This window comes from Cryptomeria japonica, chromosome 1, assembly GCF_030272615.1.
Source record: "Cryptomeria japonica chromosome 1, Sugi_1.0, whole genome shotgun sequence".
Taxonomy (NCBI): Eukaryota; Viridiplantae; Streptophyta; class Pinopsida; order Cupressales; family Cupressaceae; genus Cryptomeria; species Cryptomeria japonica.
In genome coordinates, this window is record NC_081405.1 from 591881461 (window position 1) to 591898690 (window position 17230).

Below are 17230 nucleotides of genomic sequence, written 5' to 3' on the forward strand. Positions count from 1 at the left end.
TTCTGTCTCAAACTGGCCGCTGTAGGCAGAGGCAACTAGTCTAAGAAATTCAAATATCCTCTTTTTATCACCCAATCTGCAATTTATCATTTGCTATCACTTCTACCAGCCAAGGTGCCCACAGAAAGATGAGTTTACAGCCGCTTACACCATCCCTGAAACTTAAACAATCTCCTTGTGCTCCCTTATGTGCATGTATGGCTTGCTAATGAAGGTGATCCACTAGGAAAAAATGAACTACAGCAAAACCGCTAATAAAATACATGATCCTGATCGCCTAGCTCATAGGATCAGTTTGGAGAAACAACCACAAAATCTGGATCATAACCCTAGCTTACACGTCCATTTTGAAGGGTACGACCAGCCTGAGGAAGAGGTATGGCCAGCTATGAAACTTCACCAAAAACCTTTTGCAAATCACATAAAAATCCCTGCATTTCCTCAACACACTCCAAAATCTGAAATCAGAAAACCATGTAAACCTTCATTTCTCAAAACCCTAGAATGCCAAACTCCATTAAAATTAATGTGTTTCCTGTGTGAGAAAACCAGACCAGCTAGGGTGGGTCTCTCACCACTGAAACTAGTAAGATTGAAGAGAGTTTCCATCCTCAACAATTCTTGGAAGAACTCCTCTGTTCATTCCAACAGTATCTCCTTAAGGTGAAAACTCTAAATGGAGAAATGAGAGCCCAAACTCCAATTATAGAGTTTGGAGGGAAAGTAGGGCATTCAAATTTTTAAATATTTTATTTCCCTTGAAAAGGATCTCCATAACACCTTTTAAAACAACTTTGATCCCCACAACCTAGGCATCCAACTTGTGGACATTCACTTTATGAAATATTTAATACTTAAGTTAATACTAAAATGTTACTTTAGTATTTAAAGTTTAAATATTAAAATAAATCCCATCACTTTATGAAAACTCACCAAGACACCTGAAATAGAAAGTTGATCATGTCAGAGCATAACTGATGCTAACAGATGATGATTGATGTCGACATGCACATTTACTATAAATATTAGTGTTCTCCAAGAGCTAAAGAGAATAAACCCAATAAAACCTAGAAATGTTGGTGCAAGACGAGCACTTACTCCAGATAGCAATGTTCTCCAAGGGCTAAGGAGAACAAACACATAAAAACCCAGAAAGATCTAGAACACGACAAAGCTTTGACACTAATTGACAAACATATGGTTGTTGGAAGCCAAAAAACTGTAACTGGACCTCTCCAAGAACATTGGAACACTTCCTATACACTTGGGAACTTAAGGAAAACGGCCAGTGAACCACGGGGACGCGTCCCCCCCCTTTTTGGGCGCGTCCCCCCGTCAGAGACGTCTAGGGGACGGGGGGACGGGGACGCGACGTCCCCCGCCGTCCCGCCACCGCCACCCAAACGCCGCCGGGACGTGGAGACGTCCCCGCGTCCCCGCGTCTCCCAGGGAGACGTGGAGACGTGGAGACGTCTCCTTGGGAGACGTTTGGGCGTCTCCCAAAGAGACATGGAGACGCCTCCACGTCTCCTTCGGAGACGTTTGGGCGTCTCCCCGTCCTTCAAGAGACGTGCAGACGTCTCTCCAAGGACGGGGAGACGCCCAGACGTCTCCTGTCGCCCCCACTTATATGCAATGTTTAAAATTAAAATTTTTTAAAAAAGTGAGTTTTTAAGTTTTTTGAGGGTTAAGGGGTAACTCTAATTGGACGTGGGCCAATGGAAAAATAACACCCGACGCCTTTAGAAAATAATAAAAGTATTTTTGGCCTCGCGGGGCGCTGCCCCTCGACCCCGCCCTGTATCGCGACAGGGAACGCGCAAGGGGCGCTGCCCCTTGACCCCGCAAGGGGCGATGCCCCTTGACCCCAACTTGGGGGCGCTGCCCCCAAACCCCCGTTGAAAAATATAGGGGGAAACTGCGCCGATAGAAGTAGGGAAAATCTAACCTCCGAGTTTGATCAGGCTCCATATAACAACACAACTTAGAAATCTTGGTATTTAGATTTAGTATTTCAAATTTCCTATAGTCTCATTTGAAATGTAATTCTTACACTGTAATACTGTCATACATCTTTTCAAAACTAGTTTTTCAAGTACTATATGTATATGTACAAGTATATGAGCACCACCACCCCGCCACCCCCCCGCCGCCGTCCCCCCGCCGTCCCCAAATTTAGGCCCTTGGCCCCCCCGTCCCGGAAACGCGTCCCCCTCGTCCCCCCGTCCCCCCGTCCCCAACGCCTGTGGAACACTGGGAAAACCCCAAAAACTAGCCAACGCTCGCAAAACAAGATGGTGTAAAATAGGTCATTATAGTGGACCTCAATTGCCACTGTAAATCCCAGTTGCAAGCATGGAAAGGATATCACACTAGGTAGGTACATATATCCTCCCATGTCCAACATTTGGGTTCTCCTTGTAAAGCTCACACTAATCTAAGCCCTCTTGCCTACCTTTGGCTCAATAGTCCCATACTAACACACCAACTTCTTGGCTGAGCTATGCCTTGTGGCCCTTGTCATCTTTAAGACCTTATGCTCAGCTGCCATTATCCTCTTTAACTTCCCTCCTATATTTCAAAATTTACCCCAACATATCATTTCGCTAAGGAAACCATGAGTCTATGAGATATGAGCTGTGATCATATGTGGTGCCCCTATACATTGGGTTCTTGTTCATCTTTCTTAGAAACAATAGAGTAATATTCAACCACCATCCACTATAGGTAATTGCAATTCTCAACCCCAATCTCATCCTGTCATTGGTGCCCATAACATTCTCAATGCTAAAAAATTTGGAAGTTGCTATTCAAGTTTTGGCCAAAGAAGTCAATGAGGACTGGATTAATGTACTTGTTTTTCACACTATATTCTTCATTTGGTGTCAAGAAATGAATTAGTGGAATATAAACCAATATCGGTAGTATAGCATTGTAGTTGTTGAAGAGACCAACATAGGGACACAAGAAATTCTCTAGACTGTCTCCTCCAAAAGGATAGGAGACCATTCTCACCATATCGAACAAGAGCAGCATGGACACAGTAGTACCCACCCCACACATCAACAAGAATTTGAATGGGTTCATAGGCTATGGAAGAAACTTGTCATTGGGTCCTACAATGGTTGTGGGGAGCCCATGCTTCGCTCCAATTGTTTTATGTGTCTTTTCTCATTTTGTTCAGGTCCAAAAGTAAAGCACAAGTTTTTGTTCACCCTTTAAACTTTAAAGGATTCTATTTTTGAGCAGGCCTAGAGAAAAAGACATGATGAGTACTATGCCTTTCCCATAATGCATTAAACTATTGTAACTTAGTACTTAAGAATGACTCTATTGTAGTAAATGTGTTTTTGGTATAAGTGCTTAGCAAAACAAGTCTAGAAATGTATTCTCAATTCTCAAATGAGCTGGTCAGTATTTCTCTCCTACCTATTGATGGACAAGAGATGATCCAAAATTGTAGTTTCTTTTCTTATATTAATATAATTTTTTCATTAAACAAACAGGTTAACTAGTCTGTAGTGCTCCTGATAGGTAGAATTGTATTTGGTTACTTATTTAATATTAGCCCATCATGAACTTTTAGGGAAGACATTACATTTATGTTTGTGGGAGGTATGGTTGATCATAAGTTTAATTTATGAATGAAGTGGTTAGGAAGTTACCAATGTTAGTTTTGTACTTCAACCACTTAATCACTAATTCTCATTATATAAAAACAATTCAAAATCAATGGAAAGGATCATGGGATAAGTGGACTCAAACTAGCCACTCTTTTTAATTTTTCATAGCATGTAAAGTCCTTGTGTGTTTTGTTCTTGGAGTCGTGATGTAACATTTCAAACCCTTTAACTACTGTAGGCAGGATTGACTATTAATTGCTAGTATTCATAATAGCATTATACTCCAAAAATTGTAATTAACACCAAGTAATCACCACCTGCATTTTCTGTGCCATTTCCCAAGTTTTTCAAAAAGTGGTTCTGAAATTTTTTTGACGTGTATCTTTCCTTATTTTGGTGCACTTTATCACTGAGGAGAAAAATGAAAAGCATGAGAAGACTGGAGATTTTCAGTTTAGGGTTAAGGTTAGGGCATTCTAACATTATTAATTTGTGGGTTAAATTTTAAACTATAACAAGGGTGTTTTTTTAGCTATATCCTAATTAGGGTTTGGCATAAAACATTGGGTTTCCGAAAAATAATACCTAGTTAGAACCAACATTATATTTTTAACATAAACCATCTTGGGTAAAAGTAAAACAATTTTAAAAAAAATCTCACTATTTTCTTGTAATTGGATTTCTTTTAATGTATAATGTTTATTTCTAAGCAGTATGCACTATCTTTGACATGAAATAACAAAATCAAAATTTACTCTACGTTCAAGATTATAATTTTAATTTTTTGCTACCTGAGTTTTCCAAGAGTTTGGCTAGTTTTAAACCTAGGCAAATTCCATTTACACTTTTGGCACTCCGTGTCAGTGCCATGTAAATGAAATGCTACTATGATACTATCAATCCTCCCTCTATCTGGGCCAATCCAAGCCATTGCTGTTGCAATCAGTTCATATAAAGGCGAAGATCACATAGTTTGTTTTTTGTCTTGTTAGTTTAGTTCATAAAGAAAGGAGACCAAGCTGGTCGGTTTAGAGATAAAGTAAAGCATGCCTGTCAGTTAGCAGAGTTAAGGTAGGTGTTTTTGTATTTGGATTAGCATTGCCCTTGCATGAGATTGTAGTGTATCTCAATTGAAATGGAATATTCTGTGCATCATCTTCATAGCCATCTTGTATCCATTAATACAAGCTAATGAAATTGAAGTTTCGATCTAATGTTTGAATTGTGCTTCTTATTGAGTTTGCATGCTCTGAATTGTCTTTTTGTTAATTTTTTTATTGATTGTTGACCACGCCATGACTAAGCCTCATGATATATGTGATGTAAGAAATTCAGGTTCAGATTTGGCTTCTCAATTTCCGGCTCACAGGTTTGGTGGTTAAGATGCAGGCTGCCATTCTCTATACTAGTTATGAGATAAAGAGCAATAATCTCATTAATCCTATTTTTTAGTGGGAAAGAGAAGCACTGCAAGAGGGTAACCGGGAGTTGCTGGAGGTGCATTCGAAGAGAGTATTGAGGTTGCTTGTTTGCATCACTGAATTTATCTTTCTAGGGTCTTTGGTTAGAAACCTTGGGAATTCTTGACTGTGTATGCATCCACATTCTTCTCAATATTATCTTACCTAGGGAATTTCTTTTTACATCCTATTTATGGGCCCAACTCAAATTAAGAATACGAAACACAAAACATTTTAAGTATGCTGAAGTGAAATGAAGCAAGAAATGCAGACTATGCTTTTTATGCTAATCTATGAGAGAAAATATGTGTAAAATTTAAATTGATCATATAGTTACAAGGAAATAAACATTGATCATATAGTTACAAGGAAATAAACACCAAAGCAATATACTTTAACATAGTGATTTACGTGGGGAAAACCATTTCAGGAGAAAGCTCCACACTCCAAAAAAACAACTCAATATGTTATTCAATAATCAATGGCTACAATAACAATACATACAAAACTCGCTATGTAACCTACATAGCACCCAATAAATAGGAGAGTCCATAGGCTAAAAATAGTATAATTTTTACTCTTGACATAAACTGTCATAACATTGCCATTGTTCACTCGTCAACTTGGGTGCTTTAATTTGGCTTCATTATCTTCATTTAAAGATATCTTAGTATGTGTCATCACATGCCTTACAAGTTGGTCAACAAGTGTAACTCCCCCTTACAACTCTCTTATGTGTTATAGATACTCTTACATTTTTGATGGGGAGGTCCCAAATTTCAAAGGCCATAAATTTTGATTGGGGAAGCCAATTAAGTCTTTCTTTCAATTGTAGATCTCAGAGAGGTCCATGTTGTCATAACAAGCTTACTCTGGTTAAGGCCTATTTCAAAGACTTTTTGGGGTCAAAATTGACTTCTAGTTCATTCATAACATTATAATGCCAGGTTGATACACCTTTCTCAACAAGTAGTGCATATAGACATCAAAAGAATTATACTATAAATATCAATAGAATATTTGGTCAAGAGGCTAAGATGATCTCTACTATTACTGTTATACATATTGGAGTGCAACATACAACTTAAGAAATCAATTTAGAAAACCAGAAAACTTTCAAAACTTTGGGAAGGGTGGTGAAGCCCCATCTACTATCTTTGCTCTTTAACTCATAGTGTTGAGACTCATTAAGGACTCGTAGATCCAAGTCTGAGTTAGGCTTAGTGAAGTCTGCAGTCTCAATTTGCAGACTTGGTTGACTTTGACAGCCAAGGCTCACGAGTATCCCGAAACTGATACTCTCAGCTGTCAGATTCAATTGAGTCTGAAAATGGAAAAATCAACTTGAAATTTAAAAAAAACAGGTACGAATGGGGACAGTCCATCAGGTTTTTCTGGCTTTCCCCGTATCTGCCACATTTTGGGGATGCAGGGGTGTGTTGGAAAATATCCCTGGGCTATCCCCAATTTTGCTTGCTTGTCTGGAAATGGCACTCAGCTGTCTGGAAAAGTCTGGGGATAGATGATTTTATCAAGGACAGTCAGTGATGCCAATGACATCCTGTTGTGACCATTTCACACATCACCCGATCAAGATGGGGACCCCCCTTTTTTAGGTCCTAGCCTCTTAGTCTAGTCTCTCCCTCTCGCAGGTGAAATGAGTGAGTTTACAGTCTAGATTTTATTCCAAAGAGCCTAAATACCTACTAGTTATTGACACTCTAACTGCTCGAGGTTAAAGGCGAAAGCTTCAAGTGCTCCTCATGAGGAGCGAAATTCACTTCGAATACCCTTGACCGAGAGTAAATTTATTCCAAAGAACCTTATCTTGTAAGTTTGAAGGAGGAGAGCGAACTTCAGGAATTGAGCTAGGGGAGCGAGCTTCATGATTGGAGGTAGGAGAGTGAATTTCCCTTGAGAGCCTTGTTTGAGTGTGTGCTCAAGTTGGAGTGTTTGAATGAGATAACTTTGAAAACCTAAGGATTGAATCAATGAAGCAACAAAGTGATTGAAGACAAGTTCGTTTGAAATTCACTTCATCTTCAAGGCATAAGAGCGAACTTCATGTTTTAGCATAGAGGAGCGAACCTTAGGTCCAAGCATAGAGGAGCGAATTTATAATAAGATACAAAACTGCTAATAGATCATTTCCTAGAGCTAATTTGATGCCTTAACATGCTTAGGAGAGAACAATTTTGAATTTAAGATGATGAAATGCAAGTTTACTTCATGATTTGAAGGAAGAGAGCGAACTTCATGTTTGGAGGGAGATGAGCGAACTTCATGTTTTGAAGGAGACGAGCGAACTTTATGTTTTTAAGGAGATGAGCGAACTTCAAGATTTAAGATGCAAGAGCGAACTCCATGTTTTGAGGTAGGGGAGCGAACTTCAAGATAATGAGTTTGAGAGCGGATTTCATGTAATAATCTACAAGAGCAAACTTCACAAATTGGAGGAGGAGAGCGAACTTCATGAGTTGAAGGAGAGGAACGAACTTCACCTTTAGGCCTATAGGAGCGAACTTCACAAATCAAGGCATAAGAGCGAACTTCACAAATCAAGGTAGGGGAGTGAACTTCACAAATCAAGGTAGGGGAGCAAATTTTCCTAATATTCTAATGCACTTTAAAGGTCAATCAAACATTATTTTAGTGCCCCTAAACAAAATTCAAATTTAAATTAAAAGAGATAAGTCGGCCAGCTTGAAAATATTTGTTATTTTAATTTTATCAAAAAAAGTCGGCCTTTATAGGAAAAGACATAACCCTTCATCTTGATTGCCTATAAGAGGGAGTTCAAATCATTCATTTTATCATCAAATCAAACAAATCTCTCTCTTGAGCAAATTTCATCAGCAAGCAGCGATCTGTCCTAAAGAAGAGCAATTTTCATCATCAGCAAAGGTGAATTTTAGCAGATTGAAGGGCGAATTTCATCTTCCAACAGCTACATCAATCAAAGAGCAAGAGCAAATCCAAATAGTGAGATACAAATCAACTGATTTGGGAGGCGAATTGCAAGGAAATTCACCAAAGAGGACAGCGAATTCAACCAGGGAAGAGACATATTCACTGCGAATTATATCAGTATCATACCAAATTCGTCCTAAAGAGAACTGAATTTATACTTCATAAGGCGAAATCACACATTCACAGCAAACTCTTGGACATTAGCAGTCTCATCATTGATCAAATTTTAAGGTCAGATATCAGAAATCAGAGGTAGAGACATTATATTGACTGATGTAAAATCAGGTCCAGGTCTGATTAAGGTCAGAAATTGATTTTGTTTAGCAAATTAGACCTCCTTAATTCATCTAAAAGCGCAGATAGGTATTGAAATCAGTCTTATCTTGCATTTAACTTTCACATTCATTAAGATGTAAGATTGATTTAGATCAATATCATAGGCGGCTTATCAAGTGAATAGGCTTCATTACATCAACATCTCGCATACTTTCACCATTATCTTTACTTGTATATCTCTTATAGGTGAAAGATGGCGGCTCCTAAACCGAACAAAGCCATGACTTGTCATTCACTCATCAAGGAAGACTCAAAGAACGACGCATTAGAATCCAAAATCACGTTGCATTGGAGCAAAATAGGAGACACCAATCTCGGGAAGTTCTACACCAAGAAGTTCTGACACCCGTTGTACACAAGTGAACCTATTGCTACAACCAAGAAAATGATTGATAGTGGGATCATAAATGCAGTTGGCTTCCCTCCCGTAGTGCAATGCTGCGAGTTAATCGTGGAGTGTGCCCAACATTACGACTCTCCCTCAAGAAGGATAGTGGCGAAGGATGGAACAGTGCTTGCATATCTCTTAGAGACAACAATTAGTGAAGCATTTCATCTACTAGAGCCTAAGGACATGGTCTACATAAGTATGGAAGGAGCTAAGTCTGCTTACGCCGATGATCCATATGCTTGTTCAAAGATCATTGACAAGTTTTGGTTGAAGAAGAGTAGAGGTGGTAGGAGCCAATGGCCTGATAGATTGCATAGGGTGGACTTCAAAGATGAATTTAGAGACTTCATCACCCTGCTTCATCGATTGGTTGGTGCACCCGAGGCTTCTTATTTCGAGGACTGGATGTTCTACTTCATAGAGACTGTCACTCATGGCAAGGATGCAAATAATTGGGTGAGGCTCATCAGCAATAGTATTGATCTACAGTTAAGAAGATTGATGTGCAACAGAACATTCTATATGAGCTCTTACATCATATACTCCCTTGCAAGAAATTATGAGTATCCAAGACTTATGTATAGGGGTGTAGTTGGAAGAAGACCCAGAGAGATAAAGGTGCATGTATGTTATACGCAGCTTCATCATCCACCTAAACACCATTATAGGAGAGTGAATGATGCATTCACTATGCACATCACGAGGATGCTTCGAGGTGGACTGCAACAAAGACTCTCTCCAAAGGCACAAGCATTGGTACAACAACATGGTGCGTGGTTCATCCAATTCCCGAAATTCACTTATATCAGAGTTCAAGGATGTCTTGCTCCTCCCTACATGTTGCCGTGCTACCCGACAGATAGAGCGGTGCTACTTGAGGTGGTGAGACAATTGGTGGCATATGTCAAGGCATATAGGCATAAGCATGGAACCAGTGTTCCTTTTCCTATTGCAATTGAAGACTCTATTGAAGTGTGCCTTTCCATTCATGTAGCTGAGGATGCCGAGAAAGAGTTAGCACTCTATTCTCTCAAGCCATTCACTCCCATAGATCGCTTCGATCCATATGATAATGTAAAAGGAATTTTGGGGAAGAAGTATGGACACCAGTGGTAGTTGGAAGATTATTGGATGAACATTCAAGATGATGTGGAAGTAATGAAGAAGATGTATTCCAGGCTACCTCTCGATTTCATCAGGAAATGTAAGTTGTTCAATGTTGCTGATCAAGTCCAAGATATTGGCAAATATCTCTAATTAGCCTACGCCAAAGAAAACAAGGAGATCAACATCAAGTGGGTTGACGTGGAGGTTGTAGATTTGAAGGAGTTGATGAAACAAGTCTTGGAATACACTCGCATATGGATAGACATACATCGTTAGAAATTGAAAGAGCAGAACATAACAATGACATTCCACCCAGAAGAAAGAGAAGATGGTGGGGATGAAGCAAGCACAAGTGGGAGTGCTCCTCAACCATCTCACTCAAGAGGTTCGAAGAGAAAGGAAGATCATGGAGAAAAGGAATCCTCAAGGAAAAGCATAAATCAAGTTCTAGTCATCCTTCCTCCAGGCATGAAGAAGAGTTGAATCAGGATGAAAGACACAAAGAACAAAGGGTAGAGAAGGAATTGAGTCAAGGAGCAAATGAATCAATGGAATCCACAGTTCACAATGATAAAGGCAAAGAGAAATCATCACAAGGACAAGGAGATCTCATTCATCACATTCAAGAGATCGAAGGAAACGAAGAAGAGGATAATGATGAGACTACTTCACCACCTAGAGATGAGCAAGTGCGTGAAGAAACACAAATTCAAGAAGGAAGATCCTCTATTCTTGAATGGCTTAAGGAAAGACTAGCCCAAGAAGTAATAGCAGTAGATGAAGAACCAACACACAACATAGCGAGCCTTCTAAGCCAAACTTGAGATTCATCAATTAAAAGAAAGCTACAAAGATGTCCAAGGTGATTAGAGATGATTCAGCGTCAAGGAAGTTGCAAATAGCTACTCCAAAGGTTGATAAATATGAAGGTGAGATCATGGCAGATGAGTATGATATGGAGACTATTGATTTGGGTCCACTCACCTCCGAGCAAGCGATAGGTGATGCAACTAATTCATTGAAGGCAATTAATGATATGCTAAGAGCCCAAGTAGAAAAGAATAGAAGATTAGAGGAGATAAGTGCGTGGAGGAATTACTTCCAACAATTCCAGGAACCATTGCTTCCAACAACTACACCACCACCTTTGCTTCCTCCAGAATCAATTGATCATATGGAGAAGATGAGGAACTCTGCACAATTGATGGACATATGGATAGAAGATTCATATACCAAAGTCAACAAATTCATGAAGGGCATAATGAAGACACTCGACACAGTCATAAAAGTTCTTGGAAGAACTCACGTCCTCATAGAAGCCTTTGAAGCATTTGCTCACGCTAGGGATGTCATCATTCCAGTATTGCGACTAATAAGGCAAAGACCCAAGGAAGTTTTATCAAGAGAGACAATAAGAAGAGAAGGATCTACGCCCAATTTTCTACAATGGAGTAGTCTATTTTGCACAAAGATCATTTTTGAAGATATTGGAAATGGGTGCAGTCAAGTTTAGGATGATATCATCGTATTCATGATAAGATAGTAGAAGTAGCACAAATCGTTTTGGAGAGGAAGATTGATCCTGGGACGGTTATAGCAGCTAGAGAGTTGGAAGAAAGGATAAGAGTTATCTTTCATGGGGCTGATGGAATGATCACCAAAGGACAGTTGGATGATATGCTTGAACTCGTGGTATTAGCGAGCAAGACTCAAGAGGTCGAACTTGAATGGGAGAATGCCATCGTCAAAGCCTTCGATGAGGTCATGCACATGGAAGAACAATTGAAGTCTCTACCTGAGATCCCGATGATTGAGATAGAGGGCATAGTGACCAGATTCATTGAATATGCTAGAAGGGAAGGAGAGAAAGGAAACAAGATTCTAGAAGACATTTTGTTATGATCCCACTTGGCAATTCGTTTTCTCATTGGAGGATGCTTCCTCAATTTCTGTGCCAGCAACGCATGTTATTTCCTCATTGGATGATTTTGTGATTATGCTTATCTAGATAGAGTTTCATTTGTATCAAACCCTAATTAGGGTTTAGGTGGCAAAATATTGGCCCTTGATCTTCATTCGATCTCGGCCCTTCATTGTATTTGGGAGTATTATATAAACTCCACTCATTTCATTTGTAAAAAGTTATTAAGCTAGTGAGTTAGTAAGCTAGAGAGAGAAAGCTAGATATCAGCTAGACAAATTAGATATAGAATTCAAGAGTGATAAGAGAAGAACTTGAAGAATTGTTGTTGTTTGGCTTTTGGATTAATAAAACATTGAAGTCATGGTGTTTCTATTCAATCTTTGAAGCTTGTTGCATGATTTTTCATCCTCTCAAGTCAGTCTTTGATATTAGTTTAAGTATTTAGATTGATTAATGGAATGTTGTATTTGATGTATTGTGAAACTCATAATCCATACCACTAGCCTCTTGCTGATTGTAAGTGTGCCTTGTGTGGTCAACTGGAATCATTGAAAGTGTTTAAGTTCAACTGTTGCTCAATCATGATTATGCATTCAAGTGATGGTGTCTATGCTTAGTAATGATTTGAAAATCTTAAAGTGTCCTTAGAAGATTGCACTAGTTTTGGTGGAGTTGTTCTTGTATGGCGATGCTAAGACTAGTAGAGTTTCACTTATGTTGTCTTCATCCATTCATTCCTAGGATAGCTTAGAACCTCTCAACCCTCATCCTTTGCTATTTTTTTAATAAACATCTTGTAGTAGTAGGAAAGAAATTCACCGCATATCATCCGCAAAGTACTTCATAAGTCTCTTCATATAGAAAGGCCCCTTGATGAAACTGCAATCACAATGACCACTCATGCTTATCCACACATCAAGACCTGACATTTATAAACCTGGGAGTTGTCTCAAGTGATCCTTAAGCCAATCTTCAGCATTTGAGAAACTTTATTCAAGAGAGGATAAGATACTTTTGTGTATTTTATTTTGTGTTCGCATGTGCATAAAAAACACATCAACACATCCCTTGACCATCTTGGAAATGACCAGCTGTCCCTGGATGACTGAAGCATTTGGAAAAAAACACAATTGAAAAAACAAGAATCTGAACACAGATCTGGAAATGGTTGAAACTTGAAACAGTATATTTTACCTGTGGGGACTGGAAAGAGTTGAATGTATTGCAGGGATTTGATTATTGTGCTTCTAATAGTGGAGCTTGTTATGCTGTTGAAGGTAGCTTGCAGGTGTCTGAGGATGGTATCCAATTGTGCTAGTACGTCCTCTTCATTTTGTTTGAAGCTGTTGATTATATAAGGATATTCTTCAGTTTGCCACAAGGAGCTATAGTGTTAGACAGTTTGGCCTTGAGGTCTGTCATGTTGACATGTAGAACTGGGATACTTTAGGGCTATAGTATGCTTGAGTGACTTTTCTGTATTGAGCCATTCCCATGTATTGAAGATTCTAAGTATCAGTAAGGAGCTATTGTGTTATACAGTTTGGCCTTCAGGTCTGTCATGTTGGCATGCAGAACTGGTATGCTGTTGGGCTATAGTATGCTTGACTGAATTTTCTGTATTGAGACATTTCCATTTATTCAAGATTCTAAGTTTCAGTATGCAGAATGGCATACTTTTCCCTTTAGTTAACTGTGACGTTCTTTTTCAGTCCATTATCATTCATATTTTTTGGTGGCAGGGGACATGCTGTCGACCTCTGATTTAGTGATAAATTATCATGTTTGATTATCCTTTTTCCATCACGAGAACAAATGTAGTAATCCTGAGACTGATCATTGAGATAAAAAGATTAGAACATTGACATAGATATGAATTTTACACACGCACATAGAAAATATTGTTTTTTAGTTTTTTTGCAATTTTTTTTGCCTTTTATGTATATTGACAATGAAAACTGAAATGGTTAGACATTGAATTTTTTATTATTTTGTATGTCAACTCTCATGTGAATTTTCAATTCAGCCACATTTCATAATGTGGTTCTAGAATAAATACAGTGAATGCTTTGTCATATAAATAATTGAGATGTCCTATTTTTTTTAATTTCCATCCCCTAAAGAAGGTCTCTGACCTTTGCTGTCCCTGAAACATGTTCCCATGTTTCATGCCATCCCCATCCTTGAAGCACTGTGGACCACAAAAAAAAACCATTAAAAACATTTTTTCGTATATTACATATCATTTTAACTGCTGAGTTTTGGTAGGGTTTTTCCATTGAGTCCAAGTCCTAGTCACAAAACAGCTTGCCTAGCTTTTGCTGAGCCCTAGTCTCAGCATTACCCTTTAACCATCACATTACTTTTTTATGTTTCCATTAACATTTGCAGAGAAGTATCAGGTCTGCCAGTGCCATAGTATGTTGAAGAAGTTGTAATGAACCTTTGCTGTACCTGCCTTGCCTTCCTGATAATTAGGGCCTGATCCATCCACCGAAGGTTGGATTTAGGGCCACAAAAGGAAATTACGGTTTCCTGCAACATTTAGATATTTTATTTTATATGTCAGCAGTAATATTAGATCAGTGGCATAATTATTGCAGCACAAAATACATGCACGACCCATTCTAGATTTTGAGGATTTTCCAGGTTGGCTGGGCTACCCATCCAGACCTATCCCGTCTCTTAGAGCTAATAGGGCCACCTGAGGATGGGCCCAGCATACCCCTGGCTTGCACTCATTATCTTGAATTCACTAACAAATAAAAGATATCAGGAAGATAACAAATGCATACATAAAACATAGATTCATGACTATATTACTTGGTTAACATTTATCCATTATATATAAATTTGTAGGGATTAATTCATTATATTTGTGCCTAGTTGCAGAAACATGACTATCATTAATAAGTATTCCTTTTCTTTACTTATTAGTTGTGTCTGAGAATGAATGAATTATTTTTATTCTTCTATTTGTCACTAAAGTGTATTTTAATGCAGCATACTAAACCTGATATTGCAGGTTACCTATCTGGCATGGAGATTAAGTTCATTTTACCCTTTTGACATTACAAATGTGCTTAGTTCATTTGGCAAGACATTTTTAGGCATGGAACTGATTTAGCAATTAATCTAGGCCACTAGTTAAATTATATTCATTACTGTTATATGAGGAATGAAAGCAGATTTAATACAACTTGCACAAAGACATACTTCATCATTTCAACATTTAAGCGGATTGGCCTGGGGACATACCAACCTGCTGGTGATGGGGAGGGATGCTTACTAGGCGCTGGTCCTTCATTGCTGGGAAAAACCAGCACCTAGCCCTTTCACATTGTCTGCTGACTGATGCGTTCCCAGGGCAGTCCTCATGGTTGTCTAGGCATCATAAATTATGAAAACTGAAATAAATATTATTACTGAGTAATGAAGTTACCTGCTGGATGCTTCTCCTTGCCCTTCTCTCCTTGTCACCTCCCCTTCCATGTTTCCTTGGGGTACGGGTTTATACCTCTTGAAACCATGTGATTCCCCTTGAAACATGGCATCTATTCCGGAGCTGGCTTGGGAATGGACGCGTCCTTCCATTACTCCCACTAGTTAAAATAAAACGTATTTTAAGTGGTAAAAATAATTTATGTATTGAAAATATATATATTTATGTACATGTATTGTTTAATGTTTCTAATCATTGCCTGCTGTCTACACGGGAATATGACAGAAGTTGAGTAGCTGGATGCCGGCTGATGTTTTGCAGTTCTTTAAAGATTCAATCCAGAGTATAGTTAATGTCAAATGCATCTTCATTAAATATATATTTTTTTAATTATGCATTGAAGATGTAATTCTAATGCTTTTGACTGTGCATGTGACTTACCCCTCTATATTGTATTATTATTGCCCACAAAAATTTCAAATTCAAGAGTTAACCTCCTGTCGTACTGGCTTCTGAAGTTACATCATCATAATAAAAGTTGTCTTCATTAGAAAATAAAAACAATTCAGATATTCCAACAAAGAATTGTGCGAATGTAAACAATATAACAGCATTGAAGTAGAATAGAAATACCATGTGGAGAGAGTTTTGATGTTAGCATTGTATTGTATGTTTCTTGAGGTCATATTGTCATGAAAAGTTAAGGTTACCAAAATGTGGTTAGTCTGTTACAAACATGGATGCTAAATTCAGTTACTGTTGTAGCTTGTTAAGTTATGTAGGAGTATTTTCTACTATTTGTATGTTACAGTGAATGTGGGAGAATTCAGCTGCTCACATGCTCTGGAACTGTAATGCAGAATCTTAAGGCGGGGAGGTAGATTCCTTTGTTTGGAGTTGAGCCATGTTGATACTCCTGGTTTCCGACAACTGTAAGCCAATTAAATTTTCTTCTCATAACTGAAACAAGTGAAATTGCAATTGCTCAGAAGTGGATGCTGAAAATTGACTGAGTTATTTGATGGATGATTTTATCTTTTTTATTGCATTACCTTTCATCTAGATTCTAAGTTATGCTTACTTTCGATGCAGCCTTTAAATTTTAGAGTCTGACATTTTTAGTTGGTTGATGCTAAAAGACTGCTCATTGGAGAAAGAAAATCATTGTTTGTGTTTGTTGCAGTTATGATTTTTATTCATTCTCAGTAATTCCATCTCTTGGGGAAATTGTTGCTGGGGACCGTATGTCATACCAGTATTTAGTTGAGAGCATACGCCGGTTTCCATCTCAGGTTCATATTTTATCATGATTATATTGCAACACTGTTTGCTCACATGCTCATTGCGTATTCTCATTTTGCTGGTGACACATAACAAGCCTATATTGTGTGCAGGATAAATTTGCTGCAATGATTAAGGAGGCAGGCTTTGAGAAAGTTGAGTATGAGAACCTTGCAGGTGGAGTGGTTGCAATTCATTCTGGCTTTAAGTTATAATAAATATAGATTGACCTTGTTATTTGTGAGCAATTAATATTGTATCTGAAGTGAATAATCAGTAAATTGCAGTATATGCTGCTGTTTGAGAATAAAAAAGTACTATCTAATCTCAATCGCCGAGCCAAGTTTTTCATATATTACTTTAGTAAGAGTTGTTTTCTTTGGTGAGAAGCATGTATATTAAATTGATTAAGGAATTGAATTTTGATTTTGAAGAAGCCTTCATATAGAATCAGTCTTTTTGATGTACTCGAATGGAACATCCAACAAGAGAGCTTTGTATGGCATTCATTCGACTTAAGACAGCAGTGATGGTACTCTCATTTGTTAATACATAATAGCTTCGGTAAGATAAATGATTGAATGAGAGATAAATGAAGTCTCTCATTCAATCATTTATCATACCGTTAACTATGATAAAATCATCAAGTAATTAATTCATCCTTGATAGCGATTCTATATTTGCATATGAGCAATC

At 38.2% G+C, this 17230-nt stretch overlaps 1 protein-coding gene across 1 annotated transcript in view; it reads left to right on the top strand.

Annotated features, from left to right (window-relative positions):
• LOC131027931 (2-methoxy-6-polyprenyl-1,4-benzoquinol methylase, mitochondrial) overlaps positions 1–17001 on the top strand; it is a 79354-nt gene extending 62353 nt beyond the window's left edge. Inside the window, exons 6-8 of the mRNA XM_057958030.2 lie at positions 16114–16185; positions 16437–16545; positions 16648–17001. Coding sequence (XP_057814013.2) covers positions 16114–16185; positions 16437–16545; positions 16648–16749 — 283 coding nt within the window. The 3' untranslated portion in view covers positions 16750–17001. The remainder of the gene's footprint in view (positions 1–16113; positions 16186–16436; positions 16546–16647) is intronic.
• Positions 17002–17230: the final 229 nt, after the last annotated feature.